General features: G+C 40.4%; 1 protein-coding gene across 1 annotated transcript; it reads left to right on the top strand.

The window, feature by feature from the left end:
• The first annotated feature begins 2,304 nt into the window (after positions 1-2,304).
• Positions 2,305-24,736, top strand: slc4a1b (solute carrier family 4 member 1b (Diego blood group)). The gene is made up of 16 exons (XM_073828194.1): positions 2,305-2,470; positions 3,684-3,819; positions 6,044-6,110; positions 6,228-6,270; positions 6,372-6,556; positions 16,266-16,476; positions 16,681-16,888; positions 18,579-18,786; positions 18,897-19,091; positions 20,384-20,632; positions 20,728-20,817; positions 20,980-21,146; positions 23,497-23,738; positions 23,832-24,001; positions 24,141-24,314; positions 24,656-24,736. Exons 1-16 carry the CDS (start codon positions 2,305-2,307, stop codon positions 24,734-24,736), a joined length of 2,592 nt encoding a protein of 863 aa, XP_073684295.1.
• Positions 24,737-25,764: the final 1,028 nt, after the last annotated feature.

Below are 25,764 nucleotides of genomic sequence, written 5' to 3'. Positions count from 1 at the left end.
TTTTGTCTTGTTCGATTTACTTTATTTACGCAAATCTCCTGTAGAAGGATCAACACAAACTAACCGCAAACACACACACAAACCAGATTTAGTGGCTAAATGTATCACTCTAGAGGTACAACAGCAACATAAAGTTAATCCTTTAATAACAGAACTTTAACTGTCAGGTTAAGTATTGTTCTTGAATAATGACTTTATAGTATAGTTTGCAGCATTGCTAGATCAAAATATTATTTGCATGTTAATGCTATTCTGCACTAATTAAGAAACACAAAATTCCTTTGGTTTATTGTTGAAGTTTTAATTTCACTGGTTTGTTAAATATAAGGCATATTTTTGATAATTATTTTTTCATGCAGTATCTAAGATATCAAATTTATAACACACACATACAATAAATAAAAGATTTTAATAGGTTTTAAATAATGAAATGATTAATTTGTCAGCTTTATTGTTTTCCAGCTGCTCTGAATGTAAACTTCAACACCAATAATAAAGGACACTGGTAGGCAAACATACCCTCATACATCCATATTTCAATTCTGTACAGTTTACAATGATTCTAATATGACTATTAGTTACTTTGACTTGACTTGATTAATATGACAATATGACAAGCACACAGACACACTCACTGAAAAGTTTCCACATTTGTACTCTGGCATGTGCCACTCTCACTCCTGGTGTTTGGAGTGTAAACACAAGCTTTAATTTATCAGTCATCACTAGACAGGAAACACATACGGTCACACCAAAGGTCTAGCCATCATGTTTAAATTGTCTACATCTCTGTTTTCAATTATAACAACCAGCAGAACAAGAAGGACACTACGATATTGCATAACATCTCAAAGTTGTAACATGCAGCTGTTACCTTCCGAATCAATTTTTCACTTTATCTGACTTCCAAAAATGTCTTTAAGCCTATAGTAAGTACATGTAGTTAATTAATGTTACTCAGTATTTATTTGTTTATTTACAGTCAAGCCCGAAATTATTCATACCCCTGGCATATTCTGACTTAACGTTACTTTTATTTAACCAGCAAGTTTTTTTTTGACTGGAAATCACACAGGCTTCTTCCAAAAGATAACAAGATGATGTACAAGAGGCATCATTGTGGGAAAAAATATTACTCATCTTTTATTTACATTTGAACAAAACGTGGCATGTCCAAAATTATTCATACCCTTCACAATAATCAATAGAAAAGCCTTTATTGGCTATTACAGCAATCAAACGCTTCCTATAATTGCTGACCAGCTTTTTGCATGTCTCCACTGGTATTTTTGCCCATTCATCTTTAGAGATGAGCTCCAACAATTACAATTCAGGTTGGATGGTCTCCTTGCCATCACCCTGCTCTTTAGCCCCCTCCACAGATTCTCAATTGGATTTAAGTCAGGACTCTGGCTGGGCCACTGCAAAACGTTAATGTTTTGTCTGCTAACCATTTCTCCACCACTTTTGCTGTGTGTTTTGGGATGTTGTCGTGCTGAAATGTCCACTGGTGCCCAAGGCCAAGTTTCTCTGCAGACTGCCTGATGTTGTTGTTGAGAATTTTGAAGTATTGCTCCTTTTTCATGGTGCCGTTTACTGTGATTAGGTTCCCTGGTCCACGGGCTGAAAAACACCCCCAAAACATTAGGTTCCCACCACCATGTTTGACAGTGGGGATGGTGTTCTTAGGGTTGAAAGCTTCTCCTTTTTTACGCCAAATGAAGGCTACATAATTTCTTAATAATACTTTGCACTGTAGCCACTGGAACTTCAAAACTTGAAACTTTCCTGACTTGCGAGCAGCCACAATGCTCAGTGAGTTCCTTTGTCTTAGCCATGACTGTCCACAAACCAACAGCAGAGAGCTTCTGTTTTTCACCTGTTGAGTTGATTAAATTAGGTAATTTGGATGCTTTAGAACAGCTTGGACTATTTGGAATGGTATAGAACTTTGGACTGTGACATTTTGCAAAGTGTATGAATAATTTTGGACATGTCACTTTTTGTTCAAATGTAAATAAAAGCTGAGAAATATTTTTTTCCACAATGATGCCTCTTGTACATCGTCTTATTATCTTTTGGGAGAAGACATCATTTCCGGTAAAAAAAAACTTGCTGGTTAAATAAAAGTAACATTAAGTCAGGGGTATGAATAATTTCGGGCTTGACTGTACATGGTAACAATGTCACCTTCAAATAAAGTTAAATATTTAAGGTCAAATATTTTATAATGTATAACAGTTAGTAGAGAAAGGAATACAATGTTAATAGTTGATTGTTATCTGTGGTCAGGCATATGTGGAGATGAATGATTCTGCGAAGAACCCAAACCAGAGCTATTGGCAGGAGATGGGCAGATGGGCGGGCTATGAAGAGAACTATGATGTTGAGGCGGGCCGCTGGGGCCCGTCCCACATCTCATACCTAACGTTCAAGAGCCTGATGGAGATTCGCAGGACAATGAACATGGGTGAGGCACTGCCCGTGAGGTCATTATGGGGACAAACCTCAGCTCAGACTTGCTTACAGTAGACTAAAAAGACTGTGTGTAAAAGCACTCAGACTATTAGACATTATATAACATTATATCCCTCTGTACATTACAGTTTGTAATGCTTAATAGATATCTATAGGTATTTATATGTTATTAGTTATTATACATTACTGGATATTGAAACCATTGAAATATTTTGTGTTAGTAAGACTGTAACTGTTTTCTATTTGAATATAACTATGTTATATAATGCAAAACCTTAGCTGCTGAGATACAATGATCCAATTCAACCATACTAATACGTAAAAATGACTCAAGATAAACTAACGTTTGTTTGTTTTTGTTTGTTTTTTGTTTGTTTTTTTGCTGAAGAGTGTTGAACTTTCTTCTTTTGTGTTCTACACAGATGTGAATTTACTTTTTTACTTTTTTTTGAAAAGGCTTTTACATTTGCCAAAATGATAACTTTTTATATTAAAAATAATGTAATGCTGAATTGAATTTTCAGCATCATTACTTCATTACTCCAGTCTTCAGTGTCACATGATCCTTCAGAAATCCTTCTGATTTGCTGCTCAAGAAACATTTCTTATTATCAATATCGAAATATCAATATCAGGATTCTTTGATGAATAGGAAGTTCATAAGAACAGGATTTATTTAAAACAGATTTTTTTGTAACCAATGTAAAAGTCTTTACTGTCACTCCTGATCAAATTAAGGCACCTTTAAAAATAAATAATAACTGACCCCAAACTTTTAAATGGTATAGTATCCTCATCAAATTTTTTAATTTACCTGACATTACCTGCCTAACATAATCTGTTAAGGATTATATGTGTGTTTGAAAAAATTATTATCAAGTATTTCCAAGGAACTTACTCTGACATCCTATTCCCAGTCCTGACATCAGTTCAGAGGGTTAGCTTGGTTATTAGCAAGTGTGGAATGTGAGCAAGAATGTACCTTCACTACACAGGCTCAAATGAGATGGTAGTAGATAGTTAGTCCCCCTGAAAAACCAGCTCAACCTGTGCTCTTCAGTTGTGTCCTTAGTGTTTATGTTTACTGTAGTAAAGCTCAGGCTCAGTCAGACAGTCTGAGCCCCTTTCCTTTCTTATGCTTTCCTTTCTCTTTAGCATTGTCTTATTTTTCTTTTCTTTTCTTTTTCTTTTTTGGCTTGGATCAGGTGTGATGATGCTGGACAGAGAGGAGAAAACGCTCTCCAGTATTATTGAGCAGATTGTGGATGCCCTGGTGAGCAAAAACGAGATTCGGCCAGGGGACAGAGATAAGGTTCTTCAAGCATTAATGCACAAACAGAGGTACTATATATCAATCGATTAATCAATTAAGGTGGACATATATTAAATTTTTTATACCCGTGTGTATCTAGCGAAAGCAGCGTTGTTTTAACTATTCCACGTGCAGGACTTGTCTGTATGTTTGTGTGTGAAATGTAATTCGAAAATCTGAATTTTTTTTCTGAAAATAGAACACAGAGAAAGCTGCTGCGGGATGAACATGAAACGTGATTTACTGTATTTCGGGCCATTTAAACTAACACATAAGACTTCTTATTTTTAAGTAGTTTGTATACCTTTATATGTTTTAAAGTGTTTCGTCCTGACATCAAGCAAGTCTCCGTTAAACTTCACAGATGCACTGACTGAGGTAGAGCGGGTGTCGTGCCAAGGTAGCTACTATATCCCTGATAAAATATGTATCCCCAGTCGAAAATACGGTCTGAAAAGATATGTATCACACTATAACTTTTGCCAGGTAACGAAAAAATTGTCCTTATTCACCACTGTTATAAGACATGATCAGTGTTGGAGGTAACGCATTACAAGTAACGCAAGTTTTGTACGCATTAAAAGTTAGCTACTATTTCAAATAAGTAACGCAAGTTACTTTTAAATTTATTAATGGAAAGCCCATGTTTAGAAATGTGGAGTAAGATGTTACTTACATTAATGAATTCGTTATTGAAAAAAACCTCAGTATTCCTCAAAATGAATAAAAAGTTAAATGCAGCTCAGAATATGATGCAAACCTGCATCAATTAAATATGATAAATAATACAAAACCTTTGCTGCTGACCTACAATGATCTCATTCAACCATAATAATAAGCAAAAATGACATTTGTTTTCGATTTTTTTTTTTTTTTTTTTTTTTTTTTTTGCTGAAGTGTTGAACTTTCTTCTTCTGCGTTCTATAGAGACATTTTCCTTCAGCCTGAAGCTTTTGGTGTGAAAGGGCTTTAACATTTGCCAAAAATATAACTTGAAAATAATATATAATATAATATAATGTAACGTAAATAATAAACAAGCAAGCTCAGCTCAGATTTAAAAAGTAACACAAAAGTAAAGTAGTGCATTACTTTCCGTAAAAAGTAACTAACGTGATTAGTTACTTTTTTAGGGAGTAACGCAATATAGTAATGCATTACTTTTAAAAAAGTAACTTTTCTCAATATACTGACATAATGTGAACATAATTGGGCATTTTTTGGAAGACTGCATGTCCAGCCTGTAATTACTTTTTGTGTATTTAAATGCAACGCATTATTAAATTATTTAAAAAAAATAATTCATCGTGGAGGAGGGAAAATAAAGAGCAATTTATAATAAAAAGGACATGCAGTCTGCCAAAATATGTACAACACCCCCCCCCCCCCCCAACACCCTACAAAATTTTGATGAACATCACTGATGAAACAACAACAATAGTAAAATGATAACTTAAACAATTCATGTGTTATAGTTTTATTAACCGTTTTATTTTGTGAATACTTCTCAACAGTGGTGAATATGGACAAGTTTCTTGTTACCTGGCAAAAGTTATTGTGGCATATATACCTTTTTAGATCGTATTTTCTACTGGGGATATACTTTTTATCAGGGGAGTGCAATAATTTGACTAAAATATTATCTACATTTTGCTAAAATGTTTGAAGTGATTTGAATATTTGAAATATTTGAAGCACATCAGATTTCTTCTCCCATTTACATCAGCACGATAAACTCCTGTACAAAGGGTGTTTTGCAGTCCTTTGCAGCATTATTACCAGAATAAAAAGACAGATAGTTTGTTCAGTAAATAAAAAGGAAAAAAAAGAACACTTTCATATGGCAATGTAACATTGCCAAAAATGACGGTCCCTCTTTATATGAGGTGTCTTCAACTACTTACATACGTTACATCTAAAAAAAAAAAAAAAAAAAAAAAAAAGAGATTGTGGGCTCTGCAGAGAAGAAGGGGGCATTTCTGACTTTGTGGGTTTTTTAAAACTGCTGGGTGTTTCTAAATCACGCAGTCAAAATGATCCCCCTTACCTAACCCCAACCCTAAACCTACCACCACTATGATGTCAGCTAATTAGGTAACATGGTCTAAAAACACCCTGATCTGGGAACACACATTATTTTCCTTCAGGGTCATGCATTCTCATTTTTTTTCCAGGTTTTTTACTGTTGAATGCAGTAGTCATCTTGAAGCTGGTTCACATTTAAAATCATGATTTTTATTTCTTCCTCTCCAGCCAGTCTGTAGAGACCCAGCCTCTGACTTCAGGCATGGAAATGGAGAAATTCTCTGTCACAGAGAAAGTAAGATCTAACTGAGCATAACTATAACATGTTCTCTATCATTTATTTTCTTGGTTTCAAATACAATAACATATAATATGACATTTTTTGACTATGATGTTTTATTCTCAACTAAAGAGGGACACAGCTGATACTGCAGAGGCCTCGATGGTGCTAGTAGGTGAGAATAACATCAACTCCAGATTAATTAGATTTTCATGTTTCTGTTAGCAAACATTGATTGTATTTTTTACACTATGATGGTATTGGTTTGTGTGTAAGGTGCTCTGGAGTTCCTGGAGAGACCTACAATAGCATTTGTGCGTCTACGGGATGCTGTGGTACTGGAGTCGGCTCTGGAAACCTCCGTCCCTGTGCGGTTCATCTTCATCCTGATCGGCCCATCCACAGCTCATATGGACTATCATGAATGTGGTCGAGCAATGGCAGCACTTCTAGCTGACAAAGTAAGAGCAAACCTTCCATCATTCAATTAAAAAGCTATCTATGCAAATGGCTCCCTTTATATGCCACTTAAAGGAGAAGTTCACTACCAGAACAAAAATTTACAGGTAATGTACTCACCCCCTTGTCATCCAAGATGTTCATGTCTTTCTTTCTTCAGTTGTAAAGAAATTATGTTTTTTAAGGAAAACATTTCAAGTTTTCTCTCCATATAGTGGGCTTCTATGGTGCCCGCAGGTTTGAACTTCCAAAATGCAGTTTAAATGCAGTTTCAAAGGGCTCTTAATGATCCCAGCCGAGGAAGAAGAGTCTTATCTAGTGAAACGATCGGTAATTAAAAAAAGAAAAAAAAAAACACAGGTGTGGCCCTGGGCCACAAAACCAATCATAAGGGTCCATTGATGTATGGTTTGTTAGGGTAAGACAATATTTGGTCAAGATACAACTATTTGAAAATCTGGAATCTGTTGGTGCAAAAAAATCTAAATATTGAGAAAATCACTTCTAAATGAAAAAAATACATGAAATGGCCGGCGACAGCATATGACGTCACCACGGCACGAATGCCGCTGCTGGTGCGTCACTAGCGGGCGTCACTGTATAAAGAGGCGCCGGTGCAAACACACATCCGCTTCAATGACTACGTTTACATGCGCAGGAATAATGCGATTATTTCCAATAATCAGAGTAAGGACTTAATCGCATTATGATGTTTACATGTCAAGAGCAAAGCTCTTCACTCCGGTTTACATGGAATTTCCATTATTCCTATTATTCCTATTGTCCGTCAATGAATTGCATTATGTTCATATTGCGCAAAGTCCACAACATAAACTCAGTTTCCTGAGCTCCCTAAAAGTGTGTCGCCTTCTTCGCCGTCGTCGTTTCTGATCTGCAGACATGCGCCAGAATATTTTCTCTAACGGGGCTAACGGAGGGCTAGTCCAATATGTGGGGGTGCTAAGAAAATAATCGATATTCGTGACGTAAAAGTTACTTAATGAAGAAATTGTGTCTTTTTTTTTTCTTTTTTTTTTTTAAAGAAAAGCAGCTCTGGTAGCCTACACACCACATTTAACGGAAGTATAATTTAAATTAAAACGGCCTTTTAAATTATATTTAAAACTGACACGAGCGAAAAAAATAGACACAATGTCACGGTGAGATAGAGGGAGGTCTGGGTCCAGATGCAGGTAAGTATTTCTTTTAATGATAATTACAAAATAAACAGACAAACAAAACCAAAAAGCCAACACGGCAAACTAAACATAAACTGAACAGTAACAAGATCAAGAGCAGAGAAAACAAGAACATAACAAAAACAGGATCAGAAATAATGCAGACTCACAGTGTGAAGGATGAGTAGAGAATATAAGGAGAAATCATAAGTGATATCAGCTGGGGAAGACAGGTGACAAAATCAAGGCAGGTGCAACAATTAGGGAAGTGCAGTGCAGGGAAGGGAAAACAGCGACCTCCGGTGGAGGAGGGGAAAAGGCACAGCCCAGAGTCATGACAGTACCCCCTCCCTACGGAACGGCTTCCAGACGTTCCCAAAGTCCGGAGGGAGGAGGAACGGAGGAAGGCAACTCAGGGGGAGGGATGGCGGGCCAGGCCCGTGCAGCGCAGTCACCGCCGCGTCAGGAACAGAGGGTGCGGTTGCCTCCGCGTCCGGAACAGAGAGCGCAGTCGCCTCCGCGTCAGGAACAAAAAACGCAGTAGCCTCCGCGTCAGGAACAGAGAGCGCAGTCGCCTCTGCGTCAGGAACAGAGAGCGCAGTTGTCTCCGCGTCAGGAACAGAGAGTGCAGTCGCCTCTGCGTCAGGAACAGAGAGCGCAGTTGCCTCCGCGTCAGGAACAAAGAACGCAGTAGCCTCCGCGTCAGGAACAGAGAGCGCAGTCGCCTCTGCGTCAGGAACAGAGAGCGCAGTTGTCTCCGCGTCAGGAACAGAGAGCGCAGTTGCCTCCGCGTCAGGCGCAGAGATAGCGGTCACTGCCGCGTCAGGAACGGAGATCGCAGTCGCCTCCGCGTCAGGAACAGAGCGCGCAGCCGCCTCAGCGTCCAGAACAGAGAGCGCAGCCGCCTCCGTGTCAGGAACAGAGCGCGCAGCCGCCTCCGCATCAGGAACAGAGCGTGCAGCCACCTCCGCGTCAGGGACAAAGAGCGCGGCCATCTCCGCGTCAGGAACAGAGCACGCGGCCGCCTCCGCGTCAGGAACAGAGAGCGCAGTCGCCTCTGCGTCAGGAACAGAGAGCGCAGTCGCCTCCACGTCAGGAACAAAAAACGCAGTAGCCTCCGCGTCAGGAACAGAGAGCGCAGTCGCCTCTGCGTCAGGAACAGAGAGCGCAGTTGTCTCCGCGTCAGGAACAGAGAGTGCAGTCGCCTCTGCGTCAGGAACAGAGAGCGCAGTTGCCTCCGCGTCAGGAACAAAGAACGCAGTAGCCTCCGCGTCAGGAACAGAGAGCGCAGTCGCCTCTGCGTCAGGAACAGAGAGCGCAGCTGTCTCCGCGTCAGGAACGGAGATCGCAGTCGCCTCCGCGTCAGGAACAGAGCGCGCAGCCGCCTCAGCGTCCGGAACAGAGAGCGCAGCCGCCTCCGTGTCAGGAACAGAGCGCGCAGCCGCCTCCGCGTCAGGAACAGAGCGTGCAGCCGCCTCCGCGTCAGGGACAAAGAGCGCAGCCGTCTCCGCGTCAGGAACAGAGCACGCGGCCGCCTCCGCGTCAGGGACTAAGAGCGCAGCCGCCTCCGCGTCAGGAACAGAGCGCGCGGCCGCCTCCACGTCAGGAACAGAACGCGCAGCCGCCTCCGCGTCAGGAACAGAGAGCGCAGCTGTCTCCGCGTCAGGAACGGAGATCGCAGTCGCCTCCGCGTCAGGAACAGAGCGCGCAGCCGCCTCAGCGTCCGGAACAGAGAGCGCAGCCGCCTCCGTGTCAGGAACAGAGCGCGCAGCCGCCTCCGCGTCAGGAACAGAGCGTGCAGCCGCCTCCGCGTCAGGGACAAAGAGCGCAGCCGTCTCCGCGTCAGGAACAGAGCACGCGGCCGCCTCCGCGTCAGGGACTAAGAGCGCAGCCGCCTCCGCGTCAGGAACAGAGCGCGCGGCCGCCTCCACGTCAGGAACAGAACGCGCAGCCGCCTCCGCGTCAGGAACAGAGACGCCGGTTGCTTCCACGTCAGGAACAGAGAGCGCAGTCGCCTCCGCATCAGGAACAGAAAGCGCAGTCGCCTCCGCGTCAGGAACAGAGAGCGCAGTCGCCTCCGCGTCAGGAACAGAAAGCGCAGTCGCCTCCGCGTCAGGAACAGAGAGCGCAGTCGCCTCCGCGTCAGGAACAGAAAGCGCAGTCGCCTCCGCGTCCGAAACAGAGAGCGCAGCCGCCTCCGCGTCAGGAACAGAAAGCGCAGCCGCCTCCGTGCCAGGAACAGAGAAAGTGGAAGCCGCCGCCCTCCCACGAAACACCGTCTCCACCCCCACCGCAAAGAAGGGGCGCCTTCGCATATCCTCGGCGATACGGGCATCCATCGCCAGGCAGGCGTAGATATATTCGAAGCGTGCGGCCGACGCCGCCTCAAAAGACATCCCCTCCGTCTTGGGAGCAGAGGGAATGGTCGCCGCCCCCAAGCAGGGGACTGCCGCCTCAAAAAAAAAATTCTTCCCCGCTGGACCCATTTGTGGAGTCTGCATTCTGTCACGGTGAGATAGAGGGAGGTCTGGGTCCAGATGCAGGTAAGTATTTTTTTTAATGATAATTACAAAATAAACAAACAAACAAAACCAAAAAGCCGACACGGCAAACTAAACATAAACTGAACAGTAACAAGATCAAGAGCAGAGAAAACAAGAACATAACAAAAACAGGATCAGAAATAATGCAGACTCACAGTGTGAAGGATGAGTAGAGAATATAAGGAGAAATCATAAGTGATATCAGCTGGGGAAGACAGGTGACAAAATCAAGGCAGGTGCAACAATTAGGGAAGTGCAGTGCAGGGAAGGGAAAACAGCGACCTCCGGTGGAGGAGGGGAAAAGGCACAGCCCAGAGTCATGACACACAAACTTAAACCAAGCCCTGCATTCCAGCCCGAGCCCGACGGGCAGCAGTGAGCGCGCATTTTTTTAGGAGTTCCACAAATCCGCAATCAAGCGCACATAAAAGGCTAACGCATTTGCCTCATGATTGCCTACTGATTCCTGTTCCTGAACAAGAGAGCCCATTCCAATTTTATTTTATTTTTTTTTTTTTTTATAGAAAAAGCACATCAATTTGTTGATTACATTGTTATTTGGCCTATATACAAAACTGAACTATTTTAATAGCTAAAAAAAAAAATGGTAGTATAAGCTGTTTTGGGAGAAGTTGCCAAAAAAACGATCTTGGGTCGGAGTCTGGCCAGTCTCTTGCCAAGAATTCTGCCAAGAGCTGGGCTATATTTTAGGCCTATTCAGGGCTCTATACACAAAACAACGAAAAAACCTGTTACATGCTGGAAAGACTTCAAAGCTGGACAGCACCATGCGCTCCGTGAGACTGGGTTGTGCGCTCAACATTAACACAATTCATATGAATGCGTAATTCAACTGTGTATACTTTACACTTATATTAAAAATTAAATGAACGGCACATCTCAATCTTAGTGATGAGGTAATGGATTAAATGTAGCCTAATGCACGAAACTGCGCTCACATGACACTTGTGAAAGAATACTGTGACAAACAGCACGGGACAGCAGCACTCCTCTATCTCAGATGGTTGGGGGGCTAAACCGAGATATTAAAAATTCTAACGGGGCTATAGCCCCCTAGCCCCTTTGTAGAGCACTCCCTGTCTGCAAGTGCGTGGCACGTCATTCGTGTAAGACACGAGCGCATGCGCACTCTGGTGAAAGCGGCAATACTGCGATTAAGGTGTTTACATGCCGGTATTCTTCGATTAAAATCGGCGTGCGCCACCTATGTTAATACGATTATGCTTGCTGCGATTATGAGCTTAATCACATTATTATAATCGAAGTATTGCGTTTACATGGGGAAAAGTTTAATCGCAATATTGCCAAAATCTCATTATAATCGCATTAAGAGGGTCCATGTAAACGCACTCAATGTCTGAAGCTTCTCGTCCGAAGCATGGCAAGAAAGTGTAGGGGAAACGGTGTCTCGTTCCCTTCTCAGGGAACCATGGTTACATGCGTAACCTAGAGACGTTCCCTTCCGAGGGAACTTTCACCGCGTCCCCTAGGGGTCGCTATTGGGGAACTTTTATACCCACGCTTCCATGCTGAGGGGAGTGCATGCTATGACAGCCAGCACTAACCATCAATTCAGAAAAGAATTGCCCCTATTAGGACGTGGTGACGGCTGTCAGAACGTAATCCCCCACGGCCAATGACCTAAACTGTTACCCACTTACCTGGATGGGTCAAGGTCCCAGGGCACAGCTCAGGCTTGGAACCAAGCGATTCCTTCGGGGGAAACAGCTAAGTATCAACTAAGACTTATTTAGAACAGACACTGTCACTACTACCGGGTCTAGTTCCCTTGGTGAACTGACTCACAGATAGAGAGTAGCAGATCTGTCCTAGGACAGAAACTGTTCTAGCAGGGGTTACCGTAAGGTAACACACTCTGGATAACAGATGGTCAGGAGATATCAAAGGTGATATCGAGTGGGGTTGGGCCCAGGGAGACCGGGGTTTTAAGACCAACTCAAGGATGGGAACGAAGAGACCGCGTAACCCACACCGTATAGGTTTTTAAAGAAAGAACCCAAAACTTGGTGGGAACTTACCACTTATGTGGATTTTAGGAAGTGCTCAGAGACTTGCGTGTGCACTTACCACTATTGTGGATTTCAGAAAGTGCCCAGAGCTCAGCGTTGGACACTTACCCTAGTAAAGGGGGATCTTAGAGAGAGTGTTTTCCCAGGGGGTTTCACTACTAAAGTTCCAGACTTGTCAGAGATCACCTGCACTTAGATAGGGGAAGAGAGAGGGTTCTTCCCCTATCAGGACAGACAGTCCGCAAACTGTTAGTCGACTGATGTAATCATGGAGCTGCTGACCATCATAATAGTGGACGTGGATAGCGGACAGACTCCTAACCCTGAGCTGCAGGGAGGAACGCCCGTCCTAAAAAGGGGACTGAATATTGGATGGTCGAAGAGATATCTGTTTGATGATATCTAGGGGAGTTGAACCCAGGGAACGGGGTTTAAAGTCAACTCCAAACATGGGAACGAGGCGAAGACGCGTAACCCATACCATAGAGGATTTAAAGGAAGGACCCCAAGCTTGGTGGGAGCTTACCACTCATGTGGATTTCAGAAAAGTGCCCCAGATGTATGTGCACCTACCACTTCATGTGGATTTAAGAAAGTAGACCAGGCGTAGCGTGGAGCACTACCGAATGTTTCGGAAGGGGAACCCGGGCCATCCTAGTAAAGTGGCTTATCAAATTAAGCCCAGTCCAATAGATGCCTGAAAGAATCTTTTTTAGCTTATATTTGACCTCAGGCACAGACGGGCTCCTAACCCTGATTAACAGAGAGGAAAACCCGCCTGCCAGGAAGCAGCGCTCAGATTTCACCCTTCCTCAGAAGGGGAGCATACTTCTCTAAGTGGGACCCTTCTCAAAGGGGGGCAATCATGCTTCGCACAGCCCGGTCCACATAGGGGGGAGTATGATACTCGACCCGAGGTCAGGCAACCTTGCTTAAGGTGGGTTGGCACTCATAGAGAACCCTTCTATAGAAGGGGAGCTGACGTTACCCGACAGGAGCAAATGCTCTAACTGGTACCCTTCGCAAAGGAGAGCATATACCCAGATTACAAGGCTTGAGAGGAGAGAAGAGACCTGAAGCATGAAACATGAGTTCTTATGCTCTAAATGGACCCTTTCCTCAGAAAGGGGAGCACTGGATGTGCCTTGTAAAATTCTGGGAGCTCCAGGAATGAATCATGAGGACAGGATCTTAACCTTGAGACCAGGGAGAAAAACCGTCCTAACGGGTTGACACTTCAGGAAACCTTTCCGTAGAAAGGGAAATGAACCGAGGCCCTGAGGTGCAAGAAATGGGCTCCTATCCCTGACACACAGGGAGGAGCCACAGGTTAGTCACAAAGTGGTGCTTCAGAATGAACCCCTTATGGAAAAAGGGGGAGCAACTACACTTCAGGTGAACCAGACTGCATCAGATACTTCCCCTGCCCTCGGGCTTCAAAGGGGATGGTGCGAGGTGTTTGACACCGAGAGATGCTCAATATAAACCCTTTCCGCAGAGAGGGGAGCATCTGTACACCTAGGTGACCTAGATTTTATATCAAGCACTTCCCCTGCCCTTAGGCTTAAATCGGGGTGGTTTGAGATGAGAGTCACAGAGTAAATAATAGGACGCGATGAGAGTTCCCTCGGAAGGGAACTAATAATTTTGACCTATTCAATGTATTTTCGGCCATAGCTACAAACACACCCGTGCTACTTAAAGTGCCCCTATTATGCCATTTTAAAGGTAGTTAATATTGTTGTATTAGTCTCTTAAAACAGGTTTACATGTATGCAAGTTCAAAAAACACTTTAGTTTTCTCCAAAATTAGATTTAATTTTACCCCGTTTCTAAATGATTCGTAAACGACTCGTTTGAAGCAGTTCGAAGAATCAGTCTCTCTAAACCCCTCCTTTCCTTGAGCCCTCACTGCTGTGATTGGTCAGATGGTGCAGTCCTTCATGATTGGTCTACCGCTACAGCGCAAAAACGAAACGCCCATTGGCATAACTGAATGACAGCTGCGGAGACCTGTCAATACATAGAAAACTTAGCCTCGATTTTACCCTATCAATTCGAGCCGGAGTCTGACGATGAAACGGTTGAAGTGCACATAGACAAGAAACTGTTTTGCAAGCACGCCTGGAGCAGGACGTTTCTCACTGAGTGTCATATGTTAACTGTGGAAAGTGCTTGCAATTTGCTTTTGTAAGCGAACCGGGCACACCTCTACGTTGTGAACTTCAACACTGTACAATGCATACCACTGCATTAAGCCATCGTTTATCATTATCATTACTTAAACTAATAAGGCAGACAGACAGTCAAGCTGCATCAATCACAATTTTTAGACTACATTGCACTCACAGCTGAACAACAGAGCTACAGAAACGCAAGTTAGCCGGTTACCAACACATGTGCGGGGTTGTTACACACCATAACGTACACAAAGACGTATTTTGAACGATCGCTAGAAAATACAATCATCAATTATTAATCATACTTACAGGTAGAAGTTCAGAGGAGCAAGCCGGTCCAAATAACCTGGGCACTGATCCATTTTTTAAAACTAAGCGTTTGGTGAATCTCGCGTTGTAACGTTACTCCCCAAGATTGGAAAAGCAGTCATCAGTAAAATGACGCGAACACAACACAAGATTGGAATTGGACTGCTGAGGTGTTCAAAAAATTAATGTTAACCACTCATTCTTGGTAGTTTCATCTTTCGGAAGGGCATAAAAAACAAATTCACTCTCACAGCGCAGGACGCCTTCTTGACATGATGTAATCCACGTGAAAATGGTATGGTAGGCCTACTGTTTGTGGGCGGGCAAGTTGTTCGCGACATAAAAATGTGGGTGGACATTACGCAAATGTGTAGCTCGTGACGTGTGGCCGTTACAGAAAAAGATTCGAATTGCTGACGACTCGTTTAGGCGAATGTGAGCCGACTCTTTTTTTTTGATAGATAAAAACTTCATTTATAGTGCACTGTCCGCGCCACAACTTTGCAGATAGTTTATGTTCACATACAGCTACATGACACACTACATGAAATATCATATTTGAAAAGGCATAATAGGGGCACTTTAAGACTGGTTTTGTGGTCCAGGGTCACAATTTATATATTTTTAACCTCAAATGCTCGTCTTGTCTAGCTCTGCGTGTGCTCTGTGTATTCCGGTTCAAAACAGTTAGGGTATGTCGAAAAACTCCCATCTCATTTTCTCCTCCAACTTCAAAATCATCCTCTCTTAAAAATAAAGGTGCTTTAAAAGGTTCTTCACAGCAATGCCATAGAAGAACCATTTTTGGTTCCACAAAGAACTATTCAGTCAAAGGTTCTTTGAAGAACCATTTCTTTCTTACCTTTTTATAATCTGAAGAACCTTCTTTCGCCACAAAGAACCTTTTGTGAAACAGAAAGGTTCTTCAGATGTTAAAGGTTCTTTATGGAACCATTTAGACAAAAAAGATTCTTCTTTGGCATCGTAAAGCACCTTTATTTTTAAGAGTGTACATCGCTGTTTTCCTTCTTTTGATCTTCTTTCCACGTTCACTTTATTTTTTTGGTCTGTACTTTGATGTAGGATGATTTTAAAATTGAGTTTTTCGACATACTCTAAATGTCTTGAACCGGAATACACGCAGAGCTAGACAAGATGAGCATCTGAGGTTAAAAAGTATATATATATTGTAAAAAATGTTTTAGAAAATAACCAATCATTTACACTAGATAATACTTTTCTTCCTTGGTTTGGATAGTTTAGAGCCCTTTGAAGCTACATTTAAACTGCTTTTTGGAAGTTCAAACTCGCAGGCACCATAGAAATCCACTATATAGAGAGAAATCCTAAAATGTTTTCCTCAAAAATCATAATTATGAAAGTGAAGTTTGAAGTTTAAGCTGTTCTCTTATCTTTTTCTGTTTTTCCTACACCTGTCTTTCACACACAGGTGTTTAACCAGGCGGCTTTCCAGGCTCAGAGTGACCGGGAGCTGACTGAAGCCGTGGGAGACTTCATGGACTGCTGCATTGTGATTCCACCCACTGAGATCCAGCATGAGTCCCTGCTAACATCACTCATCCCCTTCCAGAAGAAACTACTGCAAGACAGACTCCGCCCATCTGACCCCAAACTCCGCCTGGATGTCAAACCTCGCAAGCGTAAGGACACATACAAGTACACACTTTACAGCACATGCCTAATCTAAGTATAAAAATAACTGTATATGTGCATATACTTACAGCAGTTCTCTAGTGCACTTGCAAACTTTGGGTCATGATCACTCTGTTGGGGTAATTATATGAAAATCTCACTAGTCACAAAAGCACAGCACAGACATCTAATGCTAATTTATCCTCCCACAGCATCAATATCTTCAGGACCACCTCCAGATGATCCTCTAGCACGTACTGGTGTTCCATTTGGCGGCATGATTAGAGACATGAAGAGACGGTACCAATACTACAAGAGTGACATCACTGATGCTCTGAATGCACAGGTCGTCGCTGCTATCATCTTTATCTACTTTGCTGCTCTCTCACCTGCCATTACCTTCGGAGGTCTCCTTGGTAAGTATGTTTAGCCTAAAGAAGGCTTCAATCACACTGCACACCAATCCCATTTGTTTCAAATCTGATGTTTAGGACTGAGCATTCACACTGAAAGGTGGTCACGATCACACTGTCAGTGTGGAAAGAGAAGACAGAAAAATGGGAGTTTCAGATGGTTTAGTCCCTGCCGGACTAGAGACTCAAACCCCGCAACTTTAGTCCGACTCTCTAACCATTAGGCCACATCTGCCCCTACAGAATGAGTGTGTGTACATTTTTATTTTTCCTTAATATTTTTTTTATTTAGTACTGCCCTTGAGAAGTTACAGAATATACTTACATGTTCCCAAGAACATAAAATAAGTTTAAATTTACCCTGATCTTAAAATTCAAAAAGTTTTCACCCTCTGGCTTTTAATGCATTGTATTTCCTTTTGGAGCACCAATGAGTGTTTGAACTTTCTGTAATAGTTGCATATGAGTCCCTCATTTGTCCTCAGTGTGAAACGATGGATCTCAAAATCATATAGTCATTGTTGAAAAGGGTTCAAATACACAAAAATGCTAAAATACCTGAAGGATTTTTTTTTGAAGAACATCGGGCAGTTTAACTTTTCAGGACAAACAAGGGACTCATAAACAACTATCACAAAAAAAAAAAAAAAAAAAACACACAGCTGTGGATCATTCAAGTAACAACACAGTATTAAAAATCAAGTGTATGAAAACTTTTAAACAGGGTAATTTTTATAAATTCAACTTTTATTTTTTCTTGTGGACTATGTGTAAATGTATTTTATGTGAAATATCTTATTCAAGTCAGTACTAAATAAAAAAAATAACATGCATTTTGTATGATCCCTTTTATTTTGGTAAAATAACATTTTGCAGATTCTGCAAGGTGTATGTTAACTTTTGACTTCAACTGTATATGTATAAGAATGAACGAGTGAGCGGTTGTTTTATGGTTACATGGACAGTAAATACCAAATTATGCAAAAAACTATTTAAATTCTGACTTTTTAGACTAAAATGCATTTTCAAAAATCTGATTTTAATCTTGAAATGAGCTCAGTTGCTATGAAGTATTTTAAATGATTAAATTAGGATTTTAGAAATTCAAAATTAATTTTTGTGAATTTTTGTGAATTACTTTAATTAATTATTTTTAAACAGTGAATATATGTCATAATAGTTTTTGAAGTAAAACTAGCTGTTCTAATTTTTTTTATTTAAATCATTACAACTTGACCAATAAATGTAGAAAATAATCTGATGTTTAAAAATATAAATCTATAAAATATGTCAGTTTTGTTTAATGTCCAGAATTAAAGTTTAATTATTTATTTGTTAACTATCTGAAAATCTGTACTCTGAGGGTGCAAAAAAAAATTTGAAAATCGCCTTTAAAGTTGTTCAAATGAAGTTCTTAGCAACGCATTTTACTATTATTATTATATTACTATATTACTATGATATTTACAATTATTTTTGGCATAAAAGAGAAATCAAACATTTGGACCCATACAATGTATTTATGGCTATTGCTACAAATATACCCATGCTACTTAAGACTGGTTTTGTGGTCCGGGTTGACATATGACATATTCAAATGATGAAATGTAAATCTTTTTTAATTTTGCTAGCTCCATAAGTCTTCATGTGGTTTAAAGCTGATCCTTTACACCTGAAATCAGTGAACACCAATCTAGACTCGCCTTAATATTAAACGTTATATACTTGTTTGGCTCTCTTATGCTTTTCTCCACAGCTGATAAGGTGGATAACATGATGGGTGTTTCAGAGCTGATGATCTCCACTTCAGTGCTGGGAATTATCTTCTGCCTGGTCGCTGCCCAACCTGTACTAGTTATTGGTTTTTCTGGGCCACTGCTGGTGTTTGAGGAGGCCTTTTATAATGTGAGTGTTTCTCTCTCTTTACAACGTCTCTTTGAAAACAGCATAAATCTTGTGTAATTGCTCGTCAGCTCATTGAAATTCTCCCATTACGCTTTCTCTCTTGGCTGAAGTTCTGTAAGTCTCAGGAAATTGAGTACATTGTAGGCCGAGTGTGGGTTGGTGCTTGGCTGGTGGTCATCGTTGTGGTCATTGTTGCCTTTGAAGGAAGCTTCCTGGTCCGCTTCATTTCCCGCTTCACTCAAGAGATCTTCTCCATTCTCATCTCCCTCATCTTCATCTACGAGACCTTTGCCAAACTCGGCAGGGTACACACATTTTATTGTTTTACTGCATTCTTTCACATATTTTAACATGCAAGAATCCTGGCTTCATAAATTTTTAGGAATTTTGATAACCATGATCAACTGTTATCACATGCAAATTGCAAATGACCTATAGAAAATAATTTAAAGGAGACCTTCACTTCCAGAACAAAAATCTACAAATAGTTAACTCACCCCCCTTGTCATCTAAGATGTTCATGTCTTGAAATTATGTTTTTTGAGGAAAACATTTCAGGATTTCTCTCCATATACTGGACTTCAATGGTGCCCCCGAGTTTGAACTTCCAAAATGCAGTTTAAATGCAGCTTCGAAAGGCTCTAAACAATCCCAGCCAAGGAAGAAGTGTCTTATCTAGCAAAACAATCGGTTATTTTCTTTAAAAAACTGACAATTTATATACTTTTTAACCTCAAATGCTCGTCTTGTCTAGCTCTGCGTCAACTATGTGAATTCTGGTTCATGACAGTTAGGGTAGGACAAAAAACTCCCATTTCATTTTCTTCTCCAACTTCAAAATCGTCCTACATCGTTGTTTGTAAACCTTTTTTGTAAAGGGCGTTTGATCTTCTTTGCATGTGATATTAAAGTTGAAGTTTGAAGTTGGAGGAGAAAATGAGATGGGAGTCTTGAACCGGAATACCGGTTGATGCAGAGCTTGACAAGACAAGCATTTGAGGTTAAAAAGTTTACAAACTGCCAATTTTTTTTAGTAAAATAATTATCATTTTGCTAGATAAGACCCTTCTACCTTGACTGGGATCGTTAAGAGCCCTTTAAAGCTGCATTTAAACTGCATTTTGAAAGTTCAAACTCATGAGCACCATAAAAGTCCACTATATGGAGAGAAATCCTAAATTGTTTTCCTCAAAAAACTATTTCTTTACGACTGAAGAAATAAAGACATGAACATCTTGGCTGACAAGGGGTGAGTAAATTATCCTTTAATATCAAAATGTGTGTCTCCCAATAGTTTTTCAACAATAATCCCTGTAATAAAAAATATAGTAATTAATGGTGCTTGCTAAGGCAAATTACAAGCTTTAAATTGTGTGGGTTGTTAAGAGGTGTGATATTACTTGTCTAAGCTGGACCAGCAATTGGGCTCTTTTGCCTTGGGCTATAAATAACCACCTAGAACACTATAGCAATTACTTAACAATAAGCAAACATTTGACTGGTAGTGTAGTTGTGATGGTACACACTCAAGACATTCATTTAATATAGTATGATATTGTTCTACATAAACCTTTCTCTCTCCATTTTATCTTGCCAGGTTTTCAAAGAACACCCTCTTATCCTGAATTATGATCATTTAAACAGTACAGTTGAGGACCCTTGGCACTCATCTGTCAGCTATCAGAGACTCCTGGATAATGCTACAGGCAACATGTCTGTCGTGAGGTCCATTCAACACCGACCTTACCCCAACACAGCTCTTCTGTCCATGTGTCTTATGTTTGGCTGTTTCTCTATTGCATACTATCTACGCATGTTCAAGAATGGCACATTCCTGCCAGGCAAGGTAAATGTTGAATATTGTTGATCAAAGTTTGACTTTATAGCAGCCTTCAACAAGTATGTTACAGTAATATAAAGAACTGCATGTTTGATGCATAGATTCGACGCTTGCTTGGAGACTTTGGAGTTCCCATTGCAATTTTCCTCATGGTTGCTGTCGATATCAATATTGATGATACATACACTCAGGTATGATTTAATGCTAATAGAATTCCATATTCATTTAGATTCCTTGTTTTTTTAGGGTCATGAGGAGTAATGGTCTATATAGACAGGCGACACTTTTAGGATGCCAATTCAAATCCAATCCTATACTGTCTTGACCTCTCTGACCTTTGACTTGTGTCACAGAAACTGGTGGTGCCTAAGGGTCTTCAGGTGTCCAACCCTAAGATGCGGGGATGGTTAATCAACCCTATGGGTGAACACAAGAGCTTCCCCATATGGATGATATTCGCCTCTGTTGTCCCAGCTATGTTGGTCTTCATCCTCATCTTCCTGGAGTCTCAGATTACCACGTGAGTGATGTTATCTGAAGGAAGATGATTTGATAGAATCAAATTCACCATTAACTGAGATTAGACAGGAGAAATTTGAATTTTCTTGAAAATTCCATGAAGAATCTTTAATAGCAATGCAATCTTCCCAAAAAGGTTCTTTGTGGAAACCAAAATGGTTATTTTATGCCATCGCTGTGAAAAAACCCTTTTGGAACTTTTTAATAGCGCAACATAAAATTAGTACAGTTGAGGTCAAATGTTTACAAGCACCTTGAAAAAATAAGAGGGATCATACAAAATTGGAAATAGGCTCATTCTCCAACTCCCCCCGAGTTAATAAGTTGATTTTTACCATTTTGAAATCCATTCAGCCGTTCTCCTGTTCTGGCGATATCACTTTTAGCATAGCTTAGCATAGATCATTGCATCCTATTAGACCAATAGCATCGCGTTAAAAAATGACCAACGAGTTTCCATATTTGTTGTATTTAAAACTTAACTCTTCTGTAGTTATATCGTGTAGGCCTACTAAGACCGGTGGAAATGCAAAGCTGCGAGTTTCTAGGCTGATAAGATTGGGAACTACACTCCCATTCCGGCGTAATAGTCAAGGAAGTTTGCTGCCGTAATATGGCCGAAGCAGGCGGAGTATTATCAGAAATGAGTTCCCAGCTAGTTTAGCATTTGCACATGTGCTGCGTGGTATTACTGCTCCTGCTTCGGCCATATTACGGCAGCCCTTCAGAAGCTAAAAAGACACATGTTTCCCAGAAGATAAAACAAGTTAAATTTTCCCTGATCTTCAAATTCAAATAGTTTTCACCCCCGTCTCTTAATGCATCATGTTTCCTTCTGGAGCATCAGTGAGTGTTTGAATCTTCTGTAATAGTTGCATATGAGTCCCTCAGTTGTCCTCAGTGTGAAAAGATGGATCTCAAAATCAAACAGTCATTGTTGGAAAGGGTTCAAATACACAAATGCTGAAAAACCAAATAATTTGTGGGACTTAATGGATTTTCTGAAGAACAACGGGCAGTTTAACTGTTCAGGACAAACAAGTGAACAACTATCACTAAACAAAAAAAAAAAACAACAACACAGCTTTGGATCATTTAGGTAACAACACAGTATTAAGAATCAAGTGTGTGTGTGTGTGTGTGTGTGTGTTCAAATGTAGGTATTTTTAATGGGTTACAGCCGCGTATTAATTAAAATTTCCTTTAATTGTAATTTAACAATCTTGTAGCCTAAGTTAACGGTTAAAAATGTCTTAACGACCGTCGGTTGTCAGGAGAAATAAAATAACCGAAATGAACAGTCCCATTTCTAAATAAAAGTTCATCTGAAAAAAGATAATAATACAACTGATCCTGTTTATGATTATTGTTGATTATCAAGTAAATAGTCTATACAAAAAAAAACCTCATGACAGGAAAACAGGATGAAGACAGCACATTTTGCAGGTTTTTTTACACATATTTTACACATATTCTTAATATTTTTTACACATATTACTTTGTCGATAACAAAACAGTGCAAAAACTGGATGGAAACTTGGCTAGTGACAGCCACGCGCTTTGCAACGTAATGACTCGGACCACTAGTGGGGGCCCCCTAGTGGCGGCCGGGCTCTAAGCAGCCGCTTAGTTCGCCTATGTGTGTGTGTGTGTGTGTGTGTGTGTGTGTGTGTGTGTGTGTGTGCGTGCGTGCGTGCGTGCGTGCGTGCGTGCGTGCGTGTGTGTGTGTGTGTGTGTGTGTGTACTGGTATTCATCACGTTGTGGGGACCAAATGTCCCCATAAGGATAGGAATACCAGTAGATTTTGACCTTGTGGGGACATTTCTCAGGTCCCCATGAGGAAACAGGCTTATAAATCATGCACAATGAGTTTTTTTGAGGAAGTAAAAGTGTGCACAATCTCCTGTGAGGGCTAGGTTTAGGTGTAGGGTAGGTGTAGGGCGATAGAAAATACGGTTTGTACAGTATAAAAACCATTACGCCTATGGAATGTCCCCATAAAACATGTAAACCAGTGTGTGTGTGTGTGTGTGTGTGTGTGTGTGTGTGTGTGTGAACTTTCGAACAGGGTCATTTTTTAAATAAATTCAACCATTATTTTCTCTTGTGGACTATATGTAAACGCCTTTTATGTGACATGTCTGACTCAGGTCAGTACTAAATAAAAAAGAATTTGCATTTTGAATAATCCCTCTTTTTTGGTAAAAAAAAAATTAACATGTTGCAGATTCTGCAAGGTGTATATAAACTTTTGACCTCAACTGTATTTAATCAAATGTACAGTCATGTTATGTTTGATTTATTTGTAATGATTTACTTCATAAACTTCACTTTTTCCTTGTTTTTAAAGTCTGATTGTGAGTAAACCAGAGAGAAAAATGGTCAAGGGTTCTGGCTTTCACATGGATCTTCTCCTCCTGGTGAGCATGGGAGGTCTAAGTGCTATATTTGGCATTCCTTGGTTGAGTGCCGCAACAGTACGATCCGTATCTCACACCAACGCCCTGACCGTTATGAGCAAGGGCCCAAAACCTGAGATTGAGAAGGTTCTGGAACAAAGAGTCAGTGGAGTAGTGGTGGCTTTGCTTGTTGGTATGTTAACAACCTTCTAAACTTCTAAACATGGTTCTCAAATCACTACACTTCCTAAAGCTACATTAACATCTTCTTTGTCTCCGTTTGCAGGTCTGTCCATTCTCATGGAGCCCATTCTAAAAATGATTCCTATTACAGCTCTGTTTGGAATCTTTCTCTACATGGGAATCACATCCCTCAGTGGGATTCAGCTTTGGGATCGAATGCTACTCCTTCTTATTCCCAAGAAGTATCATCCCAATGAACCCTATGCTACAAAAGTATGAGTCTCCCGGAAATTCTCACATCTACCATTACTCTGTCAAAGTACTTTGCGTTTCGGGTTTTTCCGAAATGATCAAGGTTGGTTGCCTTTTGCATGTGAAACCAATTGATCCTGGTCTCTGTCTCCCTCTGCAGGTCAGCACCACTAGGATGCATGTGTTCACTGCGATCCAGATGGTGTGCCTGGCAGCCCTGTGGATTGTGAAATCGAGCCCTGCATCACTTGCTCTACCATTTGTCCTGATACTCACCATCCCTCTGCGCATGTTCATGACTGGACGACTTTTCACTGAGCAAGAGATGAAATACGTAAGTGGTGCACTGAGACCAAAAAAAGTTTCAAGCTATTTGAGTTTCTTTAAATCAGGGTTGATTAAGAACAGCAATGGAGTTCCCTATCAAATTAAAATTGTCCAGCGTTTTGAAATTTCTGAAACCACAGTTCTAAGATTTATGAATATGTTAGTCTGATTTGTGAAGAACCTTTCTGAAGCATTGAAAGATTCTTCAAAAGTTGTTGTTTTGTGTTCCACTGAAAAAATGTCAGCCTACAGATTTGGAAAGGCATGAGGTTGAGTAAATGATGACAACATTTTTAGTTAAGAGCTAAATATCTAACAGATATCCTTTCCACTTTGTCTTCAATATAGCTTGACGGTGATGATGCCAAGGCAACATTTGAAGAGGAGCCGGGAGTGGATGTGTATTCTGAAACCCAGATGCCGTTATAGATCCTTTTCCTGGAACCAAACTAATTTTTCACAATCAGCAATTTTCATTTCAGAGGAATTAGAGTGGATCCAGCATATGAAATTTTTGACAAAATGATAATAAAATGACATAAATTGACATAAATTGAACTTCAACCCCCTTTTAATGCAATAAGTTTGATAATTTGTGGGGGTTTTCTCTGTTAATTGTTGTTATAATGGTCCATTACAGTTCTTAAAAGATGACATGTCATCATGATGTGCAACATTTAAATGTACACTAAGTGCCTTTTATAACTTTTGCACTAACATTCTTTAGAATACTACATTATGAAGGTCTTTAAAATCAGAAAAGGACCAGCACATCCCAAAGATAATATTGTTCTTCATTATAAAGAAATTATTTTTATAAATACTTTGTCTTGGAGGTGTAGATTTGCTTTGCCCCTCACATATCCCACCCATCAAAATGTTTTTAATGTTTTTAAAGAAGTCTCTTCTGCTCACCTTGTCTGCATTTATTTGATCCAAAATACAATGAAAGCAGTAATATTGTGAACTGTTTAAAATAACTGCTTTCTATTTGAATATATTTTCAAATGTAATTTATTGCTGTGATCAAAGCTAAATTTTCTGTATCATTATTCCAGTCTTCAGTGTCACATGATCCTTCAGAAATTATTCTAATATGCTGATTTGCTGTTCAAGAAACTTTTATTATTATTATTAACAATATTTAAAACAGTTGAGTAATTTTTTTTTCAGATTTCTTTGATGAATAGAAAGCTGATATAATATTTTAGATATTTTAGGATTATAGAAATACATCAAAGAAACCTGAAAAAATTCTAAGAATTCAGATCGTTATTTAAATAGTAAATGTATTTACAATTTTTACTGTTTTTGCTGTACTTTGAATTAAATAAATGCAGAAATGGTGAGCAGAAAAAAAACTTACTGTTCAAAAACTTTTGACTGGTAGTGTAAAGATGTGATATCAACAGTCTAGACATCATTGGATGACTTAAACTTGAAGAATGCATTTCTTT

Source organism: Garra rufa, chromosome 22 (genome assembly GCF_049309525.1).
Source record: "Garra rufa chromosome 22, GarRuf1.0, whole genome shotgun sequence".
Classification (NCBI taxonomy): Eukaryota; Metazoa; Chordata; class Actinopteri; order Cypriniformes; family Cyprinidae; genus Garra; species Garra rufa.
The sequence above is the reverse complement of the archived record's forward strand: the minus strand, read 5'-3'. Positions and strand labels throughout refer to the sequence as shown.

Bases quoted from the DNA above. Each gene is read 5' to 3' on its own strand.
- slc4a1b (XM_073828194.1), top strand. From the start codon at position 2,305: ATGAATGATTCTGCGAAGAACCCAAACCAGAGCTATTGGCAGGAGATG. The intron at 16,889-18,578 runs GTATGTTTAGCC...ACACCAATCTAG, and splicing joins TTCGGAGGTCTCCTTGGTAA to ACTCGCCTTAATATTAAACG. The intron at 18,787-18,896 runs GTGAGTGTTTCT...TCTTGGCTGAAG, and splicing joins TTGAGGAGGCCTTTTATAAT to TTCTGTAAGTCTCAGGAAAT.